Here is a 16,048-nt window from a genome sequence, read left to right on the forward strand (position 1 = left end):
ATCTGTTCCTCTATTGATCAACACTCGTTTTTTTCCTCATTTTTAATCATTACAAAGTGTGTTCCTATGAATATTATTTACATGTAATTACTTAAGTCACTTTAAATTTCATATCATATAAGTTGAGTTTCTTATACAAGAGTTGGAATGATTGGGTATTTTCTCAAAATTTTGTAGACATAAGGAATAAAGTTTTAAGAATCATAGTCATAACTTCTATATGATGTCTTCATTTTTTTAGACTTTTCATGTATGAGTCATCTTTATTGCATGCAGTAATGGCCAAGGACCATTCCTTCTTCACCTAGAGCAGTTTATTACTTGTTTTATTTCAAGATGTTGTACGTGATCTGTGTAATCTTGATACTAAAACCTTCTGGTAGCAGTCACATGATGGAGATGATGCTTATTTCTGCAAGTGTCTAAAATTGAAGGGAAAATCCACCTTCCTTCCTGTAGGAGTCTGCTGGGTTTGGAGACTCCAAATGGGGTCGTGTTCCAGAGATAAAAATGCTCAGTCACAGGCTGGGTGAGCACAGAGTGTGGCCAGAGACCGGGGAGACAGGAGTGATTGACTGCTTTTCTCTGGGGATGCACTGAGGAGTGGGGCCCCGAGTTCTCAGCTCCTCTGGGCAGAGATTGGGAGGCCGCTATTTTCACTCTCATCCTCCTAACTCTAACAATATTCTTGAAAGCTAGGCATTATTATCTACTTTTTCTACTTTACAGGGAACAAAGAAACAAAGGCACAGAGAGGTTAAGCAAGTTACTCCATGTCACCCAGAGAATGGTAGAGCCAGAACTCAAACCCAAATCATTTTGATACCAAAGGTGGTTCTATTGTTCACTCTGGTGTTTTGAACGTCAGGGATCTAAGAATAGGAGGAGGTAGGCAGTCCCAGGGGGAGACACTAGAAACAATCTCATTGTTTCAGAGCTGGCTGGATGTTGGAAGGTAGCTGAGCAGGTAACTGAAAGAAGGGCTGAGAAAGGAGCTGGCACCTTGAAGTGCAGGAGCTAGAACAAGATTTACACTTCTGCTACTATTCCTGGCCGACTGGGGAGGTGTGCTTCCACTCAGCTCATCTTGCCCCTCCCATGCAGTCAGAACAGAATTGGGGCACAGAGCTGGACTACACATCTCCCTAAAAGACTTTGAGAGACAATGGGAAGGGCATTTTTCTAGGTTAGTCGCTCTTACTGGCAAATGGGTAGAAGTTTCTAACATCTTTAGAGGCTGTGAGCACTCTAGTTATCTTCAATGACATTTGCTAGACACCGATAGTAAGGTCTCACACTCCTGACCATCCAGGCTCCCCCTAACCTACATTAAAATCAGTGCTTGTTTTGAGAAAGGCAAGCAAGTTGAGTCCTAAGGAGGAGTAATGCTTTATATATTAAAATGACCCCAAAAATGTCTCCATGGGAAGCTTTTCAAAAATAAATGTTGGCTTACCTTCAATGCTTTTCAACTACTTTTTTTAAATAAAAATTCCAGTTTCAATAACACAGTCAGAGCTTCTCACTTAGAGGAAATGATGTCGAGTTGCAGTGAAGACTTGAGAAATATTAGCTCAGCAGTTCTTTAGCCTTGCTAGGGAATTTAAATTTTAGGACTCCTAACATAAAGTATTTCATTCAAAATAAGAAGTCAGATTAACTTGACAACACAACTAAATCATATAATAATTTACTCTAAGGGTTTTTACAAAATACTTTATGAAAATTATACATACATAGGAAGTACAGTTTACATTCTAATTAAAGCTTCGTTGCAAAGCTTGTCTGTGAGCACTCTCATGCTAATTTCATATAGTAGAGTGATAGGAAAAACAGAATCATATATGCAAGGTTTTGTTTTTTGTTTTTACAGTCTGTTAGAAAATACAGGCTTGAGATCTTAGGAGAAAATTAAGCCAAAAGCTGAATTCCACCTCTGAGCCAGTGGGTGGCACCAAAGCACATCTGAGACTTTGACGCCGGGAAAGGTTGCGGTAGATTCAGTCCTATGGCCCTAACCCGGAATTCCATATTTTAATGGAGATTACAAAGTAAATAGTTTTCTTATAGTCAAATGCTTTATTATCATGGATATTCTGCCTTTCCCCCTCCTTCTAGGTGTATTTTTCTGTCCCTCTTTTCAGTTTCTGCGAGGATCTTCAACCACTGAGTAGCAGGCCCTCCTAACTGCAGCATGGCATGTGGTGTGAAACACAGGACGGCAAACTAGAATATTTTGCTGGTTAAAAGCACCCAACATTTAATATCTTTGACGGCTTTTTCTCTGAAGCAGCATCAACCGTTTGATTTTCCTAGCTTTCTCAAATATCTCCTTTAATGTTGAAGTCACAAATAAGTTACATACTTGATTCTTACTTAAATCTTGTGGGGCTTGTAACCAAAGAAGCTTATGCAGGTTGACTTTAACATGCTGTGTAGCCTCCGTTAGTGGCAAGGGGCAGCAGGTGAGCATCTGTCCACACGGTCAGATTTTCAAGATCTGATTCCACCTGTTTTGTAGTTTTCAGTGGAGGGGCCAGTCGACTTTGGGTTCATTTTGAAATCTTGGCAATCAACAGCATTCTGAGAGGCAGCGTTGCTTCAATCCAAGTGTTGGGGGACTTTACCATCTTTTCCCAGAGAGCAACTTCCTCCGAGGTAGAGTCCATCCAATCCACTTCAGTACCATAGCTTTTACCTGCAAAAGAAAAAAAAAAAAAGGAAGCTTTGCAGTTAGAACAGAATAGTTCATTGGGAAAAAAAAATAATGGATCATCCCCTAATTATAATCATCAATGGAAGACAGCGAGGGGTAGTTTCAATATCACCAGGAGGGCAGATCTCGGGCTTTCTATAAGAAAGAACTGTTTAATCATCTGAAATGTCCAACAACAGGGCACTCCATAATTGGGACTATTCCCTCTACTCACAGAGAAATAGATTTCTCTTTGTGTTCATAGAAAAGCTGGCTGACAACCTGTCAGGGACAGAGTGGGGTAGTAGAGATAAAGCCTGGCATTGGGTTGGAAGTAACACTAGATGATCTCTAAGGAAGAGTAGTTTGGGGTTTAGTGTCTAACAGACTCAACTTTCAATCTTGGCTCTGATACTTATTAGCTCTGTTACTTCATTTCTTGGAACATCAGTTCCTCTGGGAATAACATTAGTAATTACTCACAGGATTTCTGTGAGGATTAAATGAAATAATATAAATAAAGCACTCAGTACAGTGACTAGTGCCCCATAAATACTATTTACTATGATTATTTAAAGCACAATTTTAGTCATGAAAAGACATAAATGTTTTTTTCAGGGACGAGTAGTGATGAAAGCTTTTCTGTACCTCCCACACACAATAACTTAAGCTCTGTGTGGACAGACACTACATCCTGTTAATCTTCATATCTAGAGCCCTTGGCATACAGCCTGACATTCCTTCACTCGTTCATTCCACTTCACAGAAATAGCGTATCTGTTTTCATTAGGAAGAAGCGAAACAACAAACAAACCTCTACTGTCCCCAGAAGCACTTGGCTCATAGAGAATTAAAAACGTAACAAACATTACCTGTTCCAAAGCCAATCCGAAGACCTCCCAAAAACTGGTTGGTTAATTTGTAATGGTCCCAGACAGTAAGCTCTACACAGGCTTCTGTCAGATCTTCAGGCCTGAACCCGTCATACACCATGGTGTGGTTGAAGACAGGACTGGTGGTTTTCCCTACAGCTCTGGTTTTTTGACGACTTTTCCTACTTGTATCTGGAAGGATGATACTACAAAAGGAATCATTACTGTGAAAGCATTTTAATAAGACGGTGAACATTTATGCTTTCAGTGCACTTCAACACAGCTACTGAAGATTGGCAGAAGGAAATGGAAGAAAAAACAGTGTAGAGACGCAGAGGTGTTGGTGGTGGCCATGATGATGGTGAAGTGGTAGTGGTGGTAGCGGTGGTGATGGTGGCAGCCATGACGGTGGCGGTGATGGTGGTGGTGATGGAGGTGGCGGGGGTGGTGGAGGTAGTGGTGATGGTGATAATGGTGATGGAGGTGGCGGCGGTGGTGGTGGTGGTGAGAGTGGTGATGATGGTGCTGGTGATGGCAATGGTGGTGGCAGTAGTGATGAATGCAGTAATGGTGGTGGTGATGTTGATGTGGTGATAATGGTGGTGATGGTGGTGGTGATGGCAGCATCCTGCTGGAGAGACTGCATTACAGTGGCCCAGACTTGCTTTGAATCCTGATTCTGTTACTTATTCGCTGTGTATTGTAGGGGAAGTCACATAATCTCTCAGACACTTGTTTCTTCATCTTTAAAATGAGAATCGTGATGTCTATTTCATAAGGTTAACATTAGAATTACATATGAAGTAAACAACTTAGTTTAGTGCTTTCATTTAGTAAATGCTTAATGTGGTAGCAAATTCTTGAGGATTCCTTTAAAATTTGGAAGCATTCCTGATTATCTGTTTTCTGTTTTTAACCCACCACACCTCTTATAAACACAAGAAGGTCTGAGAGTTGTTTCAGAATGAGAGACTCACCTGAGCTGAAAAATCTTACCAGCTGACCTCTATGAATAATATTTATAGGGAAAATCACAAATAATGCCTTAAACACTTAAACAGCTAACACTGGTCTTCTAGAAGAATCTATATAGATAAAATTAGTCAGAGGGAGCTAAGAGATCACATACTAATATCTGTTTAGTTACTACTGACTAGATGCCAGGCATTTATATGTATAACAGAAAAAGAAGTTTGCCACTTAGAAACTCAAATTGTCTTAAGCTCCTCTGACATAAACTATTGGTAGGGGTCTGTTTAGCAAGTCATTTTCTACATATTTACAGGATGAGGCAAAAGACCTTTTGCAAACAGTTCACAAAGGTGGGACAAGGTACAGGAGGAAGAATTCTCCCCACTCCACAAAGGAGTCAGGGGTATGGCATTAGGAATTTGATGAGTTTTTTTATACTGAATATTATCCTCACCAGCAGATATATCTCCTAGAAAGCATTCCATATCTGAGTACATGGTGCCTGGTTTCATTTGTATGTATGCCCTCTTTATGGTTTTAAAACTAAACTAAGCCTTAGGGGTTCATGTCACAGATCCCTCTAGTTCATGTTGCCATTGTCCCAAGTTATGTCATTTCAACCATGAATGATGAGTTTCACCATCACAGATATTGAGACCTAAAAACAACCAGCAAAGGCCAGGCTATGGTAGAACTGAGAGAAGCAGAGTTATCAAAGCTGTTACCATTTAACAAAAGAATTTAGATGGCTGCCCCTTAGCTGTGGTAGATCAAGACATTCCTTCACCCAGATGTGCACTTCTCCCGTTGTAGGAAGCTTTTTACCTGTAATTGGAAAAGGAAAGAAAATAAAATTTCACTGCCATTGCTCTCTTGGCAATACTACATTCAAAGACGCCAACTTAAAAATGGTCTGGCACATGGGGCGGCTGGGTGGCTCAGTTGGTTAAGCGGCTGCTTTCAGCTCAGGTCATGATTCTGGAGTCCCGGGATCGAGTCCCACATCGAGCTCCCTGCTTAGCGGGAAGTCTGCTTCTCCCTCTGACCCTCCCCCCTCTTGTGCTCTCTCTCTCTCATTCTCTCTCAAATAAATTTAAAAAAATCTTTAAAAAAATGGTCTGGCACAGTGGTACTAGCTAGAGCTTGAGGATATGATCCTAATTGGTTAAATCTATTGATTTTTAACTAAATCTTCCACAGTCTGGCTGCACTGAGCTCAGAGAGTTCTATGAAAATAATTCATATTTGTGCACCTGGGTGCCTCAATTAGTTAAGCATCTGCCTTCGGCTCAGGTCATGATGCCAGGGTCCTGGGATGGAGCCCCGCATCGGGCTCCCTACTCAGGGGGAGCCTGCTTCTCCTTCTCCCACTCCCCCTGCTTGTGCTATCAAATAAATAAATAAAATCTTAAAAAAAAAAAGAATGGTAACAACACAAAGGAAGTGAACTGAGAGATGAAGAGAGAAAGAGGGAAAAAGGAAGTAGGTTTGGGGATATCATTTGAACTCTTGTATCATACAGTACTTAAAGCCTGCCTGAGGAATGCCTGGGTGGCTCACTCGGTTGAGCATCTGACTCTTGATTTTGGCTTAGGTCATGATCTCAGGATCATGGCAACGGGCTCTGTGCTCAGCATGGAGTCTGCTTGAGATTCTCTCTCCCTCTACCTCTGCCCCTCCCCCGGCCCATGTTCACTTGCTCTGTAAATAAATAAACAAACAAATAAATAAATAAAGTCTTTAATTTTTTTTTTAATTAAAGAAAAAGAAAATAATTCACATTGATTCCAAGTACAGAGTACTATATTATTCTTTTGGGTTTGGCTTGTTTCAAAACAAGTTAAAGATATCAAGTATATAAATCATCCATTTATAGTTATATTAAAAACATCTCAATGAAATGCATATTCCTTTCAAATATTAATACTAACATCAATTGCTGTTAATGGGAGGCATCTGAAACATACTGAGTATAAATTAATCAAAATAGGTACTGGCTAAGGTATAGCCACTCTTCTTGTTAATTGTGTTTACATACTTTATGGGAATACTGTATACATACACACAGTAACTAATGTTATGCACAGGGAATACTGAGAAGTTGCCTTAGTCTTCAGTTGTTGGCTAGACTGGGTGCACATGGACAGAGGGCCACTACCATATTTTTCTGAGTAGGTTAATCCAGTCAACCAACCAGAATTTAATGAGCATTTATGATATGCTTTGGCCTATGCTAGGAATGTCATTGGATATACAAGGAATATAAGAAATCTATATCCTTGGAAAATGTTTACATTTAAGTTAAAAAGAGTAATTCACATAAAAACTATAAAAATGTAATACAGAATGAAATGCCAAGTTATTATCATAATGTTCTAGATGATGATGTGATCAGTGAGGGTGAAAGAATATAGCCAGGAAAAGCTTTATGATGGGACTTTAAGATGGGACTTCTTTTCAACCTATCCGAAGACTTGGAGAAGGGGAAGCCATTCCAGGGTAGAGAAACTACATGAGCAAAAAGTCAGACAAGGTGGAGCCCATCACAACACATGGTCCCCTTTGCCCCCACCACCAAGAAATGATAGTGGAGGAAAAGAGATTGGCAGAATTTCTATGCATGTGGACCATAAATGATAGGATACAAATTATATATATTAAGGAAATCTGCCTTTTAGGAAGATCCATAAGTAACAACAAGGTGGTTTGGCAGCCATATGGGCCTAACGATATGTTTTGCTTGCCTTCTGATTCTTCTTTTTTTTTAGCTGAATTAAAATGCCTTTCTCCATTTCAATCACTGCCCTTACCATCCATTATTTCTTTCATCCCACGAGTTTCACTGCCTAGGTACTGAAAACATTTGAGTTGCAACCTCTGATTTCAGTTATGATATCATACAGATTCTTAAGAAGAAAAACTTGGGGAACTTCTTGGGAAATGAGAGGGGGCTGGCATTCATTTCTTGCTAGTCTCTTGCTCTTTAACTGGGCTGTAGACCCAAGGCCCTAACATCAAGGATGCAATTAGTAACCTTGAGGGAAAAGCTTTCTACCCTGCTGAGGCCTTGTGAATGGAGAACCAATGAGTTCTAATCTCCTAGAGGCTCCATATGAATCCTTCTAATTCTCACCTGTGAAGAATACTCGGGTTCCATTCTTACCATAACACTACCAATAGGTCCAAATTCTGAACACAGAAAAGGCCATTCATGTTGTACAGATACCAACTTTTTGGAAAGCGAGATGAAAATTAGAACAAGGACTATAAACTTGGGAATTTTGTAAAATGAGGGTTTGTTTGTTTTTTTTTTTCATGGAAACAGAGGTAGAATGGTAGTTACCGGGGGCTGGGAGAAGGATAAGTCAAGGGTATAGTTTAATGGGTACAGAGTTTCAGATATGGAAGACAAAAAATTTCTAGAGTTCTGCTTCATAACAATGTGAATATACTTAATACTACAAATGGTACACTTAAAAATGGCTAAGATGGTAAATTTTATGTTTTGTGTTTTTACCACAATAAAAAAAAAAAGAATTTGTCAACTGTAAATTGACTCATTTGGTCCATAGAATTATTAAGTTAATAAATTTGCTTAGGGTTTCACATTTGAAAATATCACAGAGTCCAAAGAAATCCTTGGAGAGGGAAAGGCTCAGGAAGGGGCATAAATCTGGATGGAAAATCATTACATACCAGGAATTGGCTCTGGGACATACTGGAGAGCTAACTTCATTTCACCTCTGTTTTCTGCTTCAAGGGCAACAGGTGCTGTCTGGAGAATGAAGGACTGTCAGTAGGTGTAAGACACAAATGACTACTGTTTGTTGGTTACTCTGTTTTAGGACCATAACTGCCCCCAATTCTGCGACTATGTATCACCCATGAGTGCCCTGGATTAAAATTTCCTTCCCCATCAGAGCTAAACTCTTGCCTTTATATCTGGGAAAGCTATATATCGTGTATCTTGAAAAAACTTGCTTGGTACCCAGAAAACATCTCAAGGCCTTTAGTCTCAGAGATATTTGAGAAATCAGAATGGCTTTCTTGGAGAGAGAAGAAATGTTCTGGGATGCTTTGGTTTTTATAAAAACACACATATTTTTTGTTGGTCACCCAGCCAGCACATAAAACTATTTATTTGTATTATTCTCTTTCTTTGAGTATGAAGAATGTGGGAAAGTTGGGGGAAGAAAAGCCAAACGTTACATTTTCAAAGCTGCATTAACCTGATTATTTCAGATCACATAATGTGAGGTCTCTAAGAATAACAAAGATTGGACAATAATTTAAAAATATATGTCTATTATTTTCAAGTATAAGAAAGATGGCTTTTCTTTCAGATTCTGGTCCTTTAGAGCCTTATTGCCAAAGCATGGTTATGCATCAGAAACATAAGGGAAATTAGTTTAAAATGAAAAGCTCTTGACATCTTCTGAGGAATTCACACCCAGTGAGTCTTGGGTAAGACTAGAAATAAGTGCTTCTGGTGATTTTGATGCAATATTTGGGAACCATTTCTTAAGTGAAAGTGCTATATTATGTAGATACTAAACAATGGTTTGTATTGTTGCTATTTATCACTTCTAGCTGGGATCACACCAACCCTCACACGGACAACAATTAAAAAAACTGGATTAAACAAATTTATTTGAAGAAGCTAAAGAAATATTAATATAGACAGGACTCAAATGGACAAGATCTTTGAGCCTGACATTCTCTGCTTTTCATGTTGATGCATCAGCTGATTTTTAAGTAGTGCCAAACTAGAGCATAAAAGCCTAACTGAAAGAGACTAAGAAGCCTGAGCAGGGCTTTTGCCAGTCTCGTGGGGCTGGAGAGACAAAAATTGGAGTCCACAGCCAGCATGGAAGGAATAGCCTTAGAAAATACCCTAGGAGGAATTCTTAATCTCAGGAAACAAACTTAGGGTTGTTGGAGTGGTGGGGGGTGGGAGGGATGGGGATGGCTGGGTGACAGACATCTGGGGAGGGTATGTGCTATGGTGAGCCCTGTGAATTGTGTAAGACTGTTGAATCACAGACCTGTACCTCTGCAACAAATAATACATTATATGTTTAAAAAAAAGAAGAAGAAGAAGAAGATAGCAGGAAGGGAAGAATGAAGGGGGGAAATCGGAGGGGGGAGATGAACCATGAGAGACTATGGACTCTGAGAAACAAACTGAGGTTTCTAGAGGGAGGGGTGGGGGGATGGGTTAGCCTGGCGATGAGTATTAAAGGGGGCACGTACTGCATGGAGCACTGGGTGTTATATGCAAACAATGAATCATGGAACACTACATCAAAAACTAATGATGTAATGTATGGTGATTAACATAACATAATAATAATAAAAAAAATACCCTAGGATCAGTGGTTCTCAAAGTATGGTCCCCACACCTAGGAACTTGTTAGAAATGCATATTCTCAGGCCCAGATCTTACTGACTCAGAAACCTTGGGAATAGAGCCTGGAAATCTGTTTTTAATAAGTCCTTCAGGTGAACTGGATGCATGCTAAAATTTGAGAACTACTTCCCTAGGTTTTCACTTGGAACCTCTGAAGGGTCATAGCCTAGGAATATGGGCAAGCAAAACTACATCAGACCACATGAAAACTGAACCCCAACTTCTAGTCAGTTCATTCTCAGATTAGATTAAGGTAGTCTGTCCCTACTCTGTGTGTCAGAAACAAAAGTAAATCCCCTCAAAGTATCCCTAGGGTTTTTCATATACAATGTGAGGCGTGCAATAAAAACTAAACGGGCATACCAGGACAAAGGACCAAATGACCAAACTAAGATAAAAAATTAGATAAAGGAGACTTACAAATGTTTAAGATATGGGTTTTCAGATATATACTTTAAATAACTTTGATTAATATGTTCATAATGTTAAGATAGAGAATTTTAGCAGAGAAGTGGTCTATAAAAAATCAAATGAAAATATAAATCTGAAAAATACAATGTTGAGAACTTGTAAGATGGGTGTTTTAGACATAGCAGATAAGAAAATTATTAAACTGAAAGATAGTTTAGCAAAAACAGCCAGCCTGAAATCTAGAGAGGAAAAAAGAAAAAGAATAGAAAATACAGAAAAGAGCATAATAGACATATGGGACAGAGGTGCCTGGGTGGCTCAGTCAGTTAAGCATCCCACTTTTGATTTTGACTCAGGTCATGATCTCAGGGCCATGAGATCAAGCCCTGTGTAGGGTTCCACACTGAGCATGGAACCTGCTTAAAATTCTCTCTCTCCTTCTCTATCTATCCCTCCCTTCCACACTTGTACAGTCTCTCTCTCTCTAAAAATAAAATAAAAAGAGAGAGAGACATATGGTACAAAGTGAAAAGACATAATGATCCCAAACTATGGATAATCATTTTGAATTAAAATACAATTATAGTAGCTTTCTCCTATACACCAGGCCCCAAACCAACCAACCAACCAACCAAGTCTGCACGAACCTTTCGCTTTAGAGGGTACCACTTCAATTGTTTATTCTGTTTGTTGTCCCAGTCCCAAGTTTCCAAGTCAAGTTCCACTTCTCCTAGAAAACTATTGCGTTTAAATGTATCCCGATGCCAAACAGAGAGGTTCAGCTTTTGTGTTTTTAAGATTTGCTTTTCGATTTTATACTGCAGATCAAAGAAGGAAATTAAAGTGGTGAATAACATTATTTTATATCAAAGTTATGACATAGAGATGAAGAGAAAAGTCATCTGTGCAGATCAGATTTTCTCATCTGTTAGGTTTCAAGTCTCAAAAATATTGCAAAGTCATCTTATTCTAAGTGTCTTGTTTCAAAGAGCTAAATCCATCTTTCACAAAAGCTGATTTTCCTTCTGCTTCTGGAAAAGTAAACCACAGTTCAAATATCATAGCCAGTAATAGCTCTCTAAAAACAAAAGCCAATTATTCATTTTTTTGCTGGATGTTTTTAGTTCAAGCTAGATATAACAGAAATCCAATTCAGTCTAAAAATACTAATGAAGTTTAATCCTGTGGTCTGTTTTCTACCTAAGGACAAGGTATTTTTTCTAATAGACTCTATTTTTTAGATCAGTTTTAGACTTATAGCAGAATTGAGCAGAAAGTACAGAGAATTCCCCATATATCACTTGCCCCCATTTACACACATCTCCCACTATAGATATCCTGCAATGACAAAGTATTTTCCAAAAAAAGATATATTTGTTTTTTCTTGCTTCATATGGTTAAGTGGAAAATATTTGGCATCCTAATGGTTTTTCATCTAAAATGCAGTCAATCCTAGATTATATATAATCATGGAAGGGATAATAGTACTTCTAATCTAAAAATAATCTCTATTTGGCTTTATGACGTACTACTTGAATATCCATTTTGGTTGTAGCAGGTTTGCCTTTCTCTGAGTTTACCATTTAAATTAGCTGGCTTTTGCTGAGTATAGGGTTGAAGTAGCTGACCCAGAAATAGCTAGGGTACTGAGGTATATCATAGTCAAACTGTAATTAAAAAGTGGCTACAGAAAATCCATAAAAAACTGACCCATGAAGGACTGAAATTAATTTAATTCTGCTTCTTTCCTCAGAGGATAATCAAATAGTGGGACAGACTTTTCAGAAAGGGGAAATGAAGAACACTTCTTATATTTTTAGTTTTACATTATCATGACTAAGGCAGTCTTATGCAGTCTGTGGGAAAAAAGAATACGGGTATTTAAGCCAGGCACACTTTCTATTCATCTGTCCATCCATCTCTCCTTCCAATAACCATTTTTTGAGTATCTATCCAGACACTGTACTAAGAGTCAACATTTATGTGTTTAATGTATACTAATCACTTTGCACATATTAACTCTTAATGTTCACAACTACTGAAGTAAAGAGGCAGGTACTATTATTACCTCTCTTGCAGATCTGAAGAACAGATAGGTAAGCCATTTGCCAAAGGCACACAGTTGATAAATGACATGGAGTTGGTCCCTGCCTGCCTGAAACTTACAATTTAATGGGAAAGCAGACAATGAAGCCAGTAGTTAAAAGCCTAATATAAAACAAGGTGCCTGAGGCAGCAGACCCAGGTGGGAACTGAGGGGTTAAGGACAGCCTCTCATGGGAAGAGGCATTTAAGGCTGGAGGAGGTAGTTCATGATAGAATGTGGGAAAGAGTTCTCCAGCCTGATGGAACACCAGGTCCAGCAGTGTGAGAAAATGTGCTTCGTTTCTTCAAAGAACAGAAAACACTCAGAGTGACCTGAACAAAGACTCTGAAAGTGGAAGGATGAGGCTGGAGTTCAGGTTGTGAAGGGACTGGTGGCATGGTAAGGTGGACTTGGGTCTAAGGGTAATGGGAATCCTAAAAGATTTTAAGTAGAGAAATAACATGATCAGAATTATACTTCTGGTAGCTCCTTTGGTTACAATGCTCCATGTTTTCAGCTGTGTATCTTTGAGCAAACCCCTTTGTTTCTCTAAGCCTCATGTGTGAGGGGCAGATAATATTCCTCCTGGTGGAGTATGTAGGGAGTGAGTGAGAGAAGACATACAACGTTCATGGTGTATGGTCTCATGCAAAGCAGTTTCTCAGAACATGTTTATCCCTTCCCTTCTTCTCTATCCATGACTGACTTCATTTGTAGAGATACTACCCAAGAAGATATGGCTATCGACACACAACTCATCATTTAGGATTTTCCTAGACAGACAGTTCATAGATACCCGCAGTATTTCATTATACACAGGATTCAAAGTCTTCTTCACTACAAGTGTTTTCTTCTTGCCCATTTTGCCCTTGTCTGGTAACAAATAGGTCTTTACATATCTAAAAAGAAAAGTAGACAAGAAGGTCATGGAAAATAAAAGTGATGTTTCCATCTCTGCTTTGAAAAATGCATTGGTAATTGACAGAAATAATTATTTCATGACACTGAGAAAAGCAGTTAAGTAATGAATGTTCTCAACAACACCTTTATACTTAAACTTTTAAACACAGTGCAACAAAATTGGTCATTTTATACTGTTTTGAAAAATTTTAAAGGATATTTCCTGAATCCTTTTCTTCCTTTGGCCTTACCTGATGTGGGGGGTGGCAGGGGACAGACCGCTAATGTAATGCTTAATTTTACTGGCTTGTTTCCTATTGAGAAAAGGCTTTGGTGCTTGCAGAACTTTTTAAAAAAGTTTTGTTACTGCCTTTTGGAAACAAAAATTCATCTTAGCACACATCTAAGCAAGCCATATTCAATGGGGAAAAAAAGGGATACTGACCCCAGCTGTTTTGATAATAAAAGCATAAAGGATTGGGCCTATGCTAGCAAAATAATTAAGAATCTGACTTCTGCATAGGGAAGGAAAGCAAAGAATACCATTCAACTTTTGCAAATAAACAAATTCAATTAAGTCTGTGATCTAAAAGATGAGCTGGTAATTCCCCCTAAAGTTCTTCTGTAAAATATAATTTAAATTTAGAAACTACTTCATTCTAGAATCTTAACTGTTTCTGCACCACTGAACATTCTGAAGTATGGCTTGACATGTCTCTGATTTTAGAGAAGTTTGAGAATGTCATGGGAAGAGAGTGGGGTTCAAGCCCTCATTCCCCATTTTGCTGTTGACTCTCTGAGTTTATGTAAATAGGTCACTTTTCTTCTCTGGCCCTGGTTTCCTTATCTGTTAAAAGAAGGAATGGGACAAGATGGCCTCAAAGGTCGCTTCCACTTGAAACATTTTCTGCTTCTCTGACATTTTTATAGTTTAATAAGTTTGGCATGTTTATAGAGTAAATAAAACACCATTTTCCCCCAATTTTTCTTCTCAAACATTTCTTTTTGACACAGTCACACACATAGCCTCCCTTCAGTTACTTTCTTTCCCAACTTCTACAAGATTACAAAGAACTAAGAGAAAACAGGGACTCCAAATTGTACTTACGGGTCTGAGCGCTGTTTTTTAACATCCGCTGCTGCTAAGTCTTTACATTGGGCCACAAAGACATGTAACTCCTTCAGTGAGTCCACATAGTCGATTGCAAACTGAATATTTCCTTTCACTTCCAGATTGCCAAAGTCTCCACTGTAAACACTCATCACACTGCCGCTCACCTGAAGGCATTGGAAACACGCAGTGTTTGTTTCTGTCTCATGCGTGGACCCAGCACAAGGATCCCGAATATAACCTTGGCTTGCCATTATTTCTCTAGTTTGCATTTAAGGCAGTTAATAGGGCATAAAGACAGACCAACACAGACAACCTGACATGATATATGATACGACTAGTGTTTTTTAAAAATTGCCTCTAAAAGATACAAATGACAAGTGAAATGCAAAATTATTTAGATGCTGGCTCATTTCAAAGCAGGGGGATTTTATGGTAGGGGGCATTCAGAGTTCCATTTTTAGGCATGCTTAGTATTTAAGAAAGAGGATGTGAGAAACCCCAGGCACACAAATCACAGTGACACATTGCTCTATCAAATTTCCAAGGCACTAAAAAGGAATCTTACTATGTTGCCCATCCACTGAATCTAGGAAAATGCTTAGTGGGCCATACGCCTTTAGAGGTCAGGAAGGGTAGAGAATGGATGATTGATGAAGGCGGTTGAAAGCCTTCCCAAGGCCATACGTTTGAGGATCATCAGCAGAAATTCAATTTAAACAGATTTTTTTAAAAGTTTAAAAAATGGGAGGCTAGTAAGAATTTAAGTGCAGCTTTATCATTTGGTTAGCATACCTGGTGAGATAGAGTGTATATCATAGAACTATCTGGATAAGGGTTTGTGGGTATATTTCTATATATATATTTCTACACACATAATCCATGCTCACAATATGACGTCACTTTATGAAAGGAGTTCTAGGTAAAGTCAAATTTTCTCCATCAAACCTGAACAACTACACTTAAGGAGCTTTCCTTTTAAAATCCTGTTTTGAATACTTCTGTAAGGCAAAGAATCACTTCTCCTATTCTTTTAAGTGAATCAGTACTTTTATTCATCAGGTTTGCTAAAAGAGAGGTACAATTCTATACCTGCAAACAGAAATATAAAACATATCTGATATAGGCAGACTTAACAAAAGTTACCCCATTTGTTGCATGGAAAAACATAGCAGTTCATCTTGTTGGTAATTTAGGTTTATTTTTGAAGTACTTACATTCAGAAAAAATATTCATTTATAAAGGATATGAACTCTTTTCATGCTTCAAAAAAGAAAAACAAAGATTTAGCTAGCCAGAAGCTAATTGTGGGTTAGAGAAAAAGCTCGTGCCCTTGGAATCTGGGAAATACAATAGGCAGCCACTTTCTAGCAAGCAGGAGCATGGCAGAGCCAGGTTCACAAAAGCAGAGAGCTATTAACACGGAGCCTTTGTTTACATACAGAAGACAGGGACGTCATGCCAGAGGAGCTGCTAAGATTGGTTAAAGAGCTTGGGCTCTTCTTGTGTCTGCTGAGCTGGTAACTGCTCTCTGAGGTTGTATCTGTTTCTCTGTCATCACTCTACAAAACATCACATAATATACACAAAA

At 38.7% G+C, this 16,048-nt stretch overlaps 1 protein-coding gene across 3 annotated transcripts in view; it reads right to left on the minus strand.

Annotated features, from left to right (window-relative positions):
• Positions 1 to 1,674: 1,674 nt before the first annotated feature.
• Positions 1,675 to 16,048, minus strand: part of SYTL2 (synaptotagmin like 2) — a 199,758-nt gene continuing 185,384 nt past the window's right edge. For 2 of the 3 annotated variants that reach the window (XM_034995288.1, XM_034995289.1), the window contains 8 exons: positions 15,900 to 16,019; positions 14,455 to 14,624; positions 13,243 to 13,345; positions 11,008 to 11,178; positions 8,236 to 8,314; positions 5,265 to 5,364; positions 3,568 to 3,773; positions 1,675 to 2,698 (listed from right to left, as the gene is read on the minus strand). In XM_034995288.1, the coding sequence (XP_034851179.1) occupies positions 2,553 to 2,698; positions 3,568 to 3,773; positions 5,265 to 5,364; positions 8,236 to 8,314; positions 11,008 to 11,178; positions 13,243 to 13,345; positions 14,455 to 14,624; positions 15,900 to 16,019 (1,095 nt within the window). In that variant the 3' untranslated portion in view covers positions 1,675 to 2,552. The remainder of the gene's footprint in view (positions 2,699 to 3,567; positions 3,774 to 5,264; positions 5,365 to 8,235; positions 8,315 to 11,007; positions 11,179 to 13,242; positions 13,346 to 14,454; positions 14,625 to 15,899; positions 16,020 to 16,048) is intronic. The other variant, XM_034995290.1, reaches the window with a different exon arrangement.

The sequence above is a fragment of the Mirounga leonina genome, unplaced genomic scaffold (assembly GCF_011800145.1).
Source record: "Mirounga leonina isolate KUSES-001 unplaced genomic scaffold, KU_Mleo_1.0 Mir_92, whole genome shotgun sequence".
Taxonomy (NCBI): Eukaryota; Metazoa; Chordata; class Mammalia; order Carnivora; family Phocidae; genus Mirounga; species Mirounga leonina.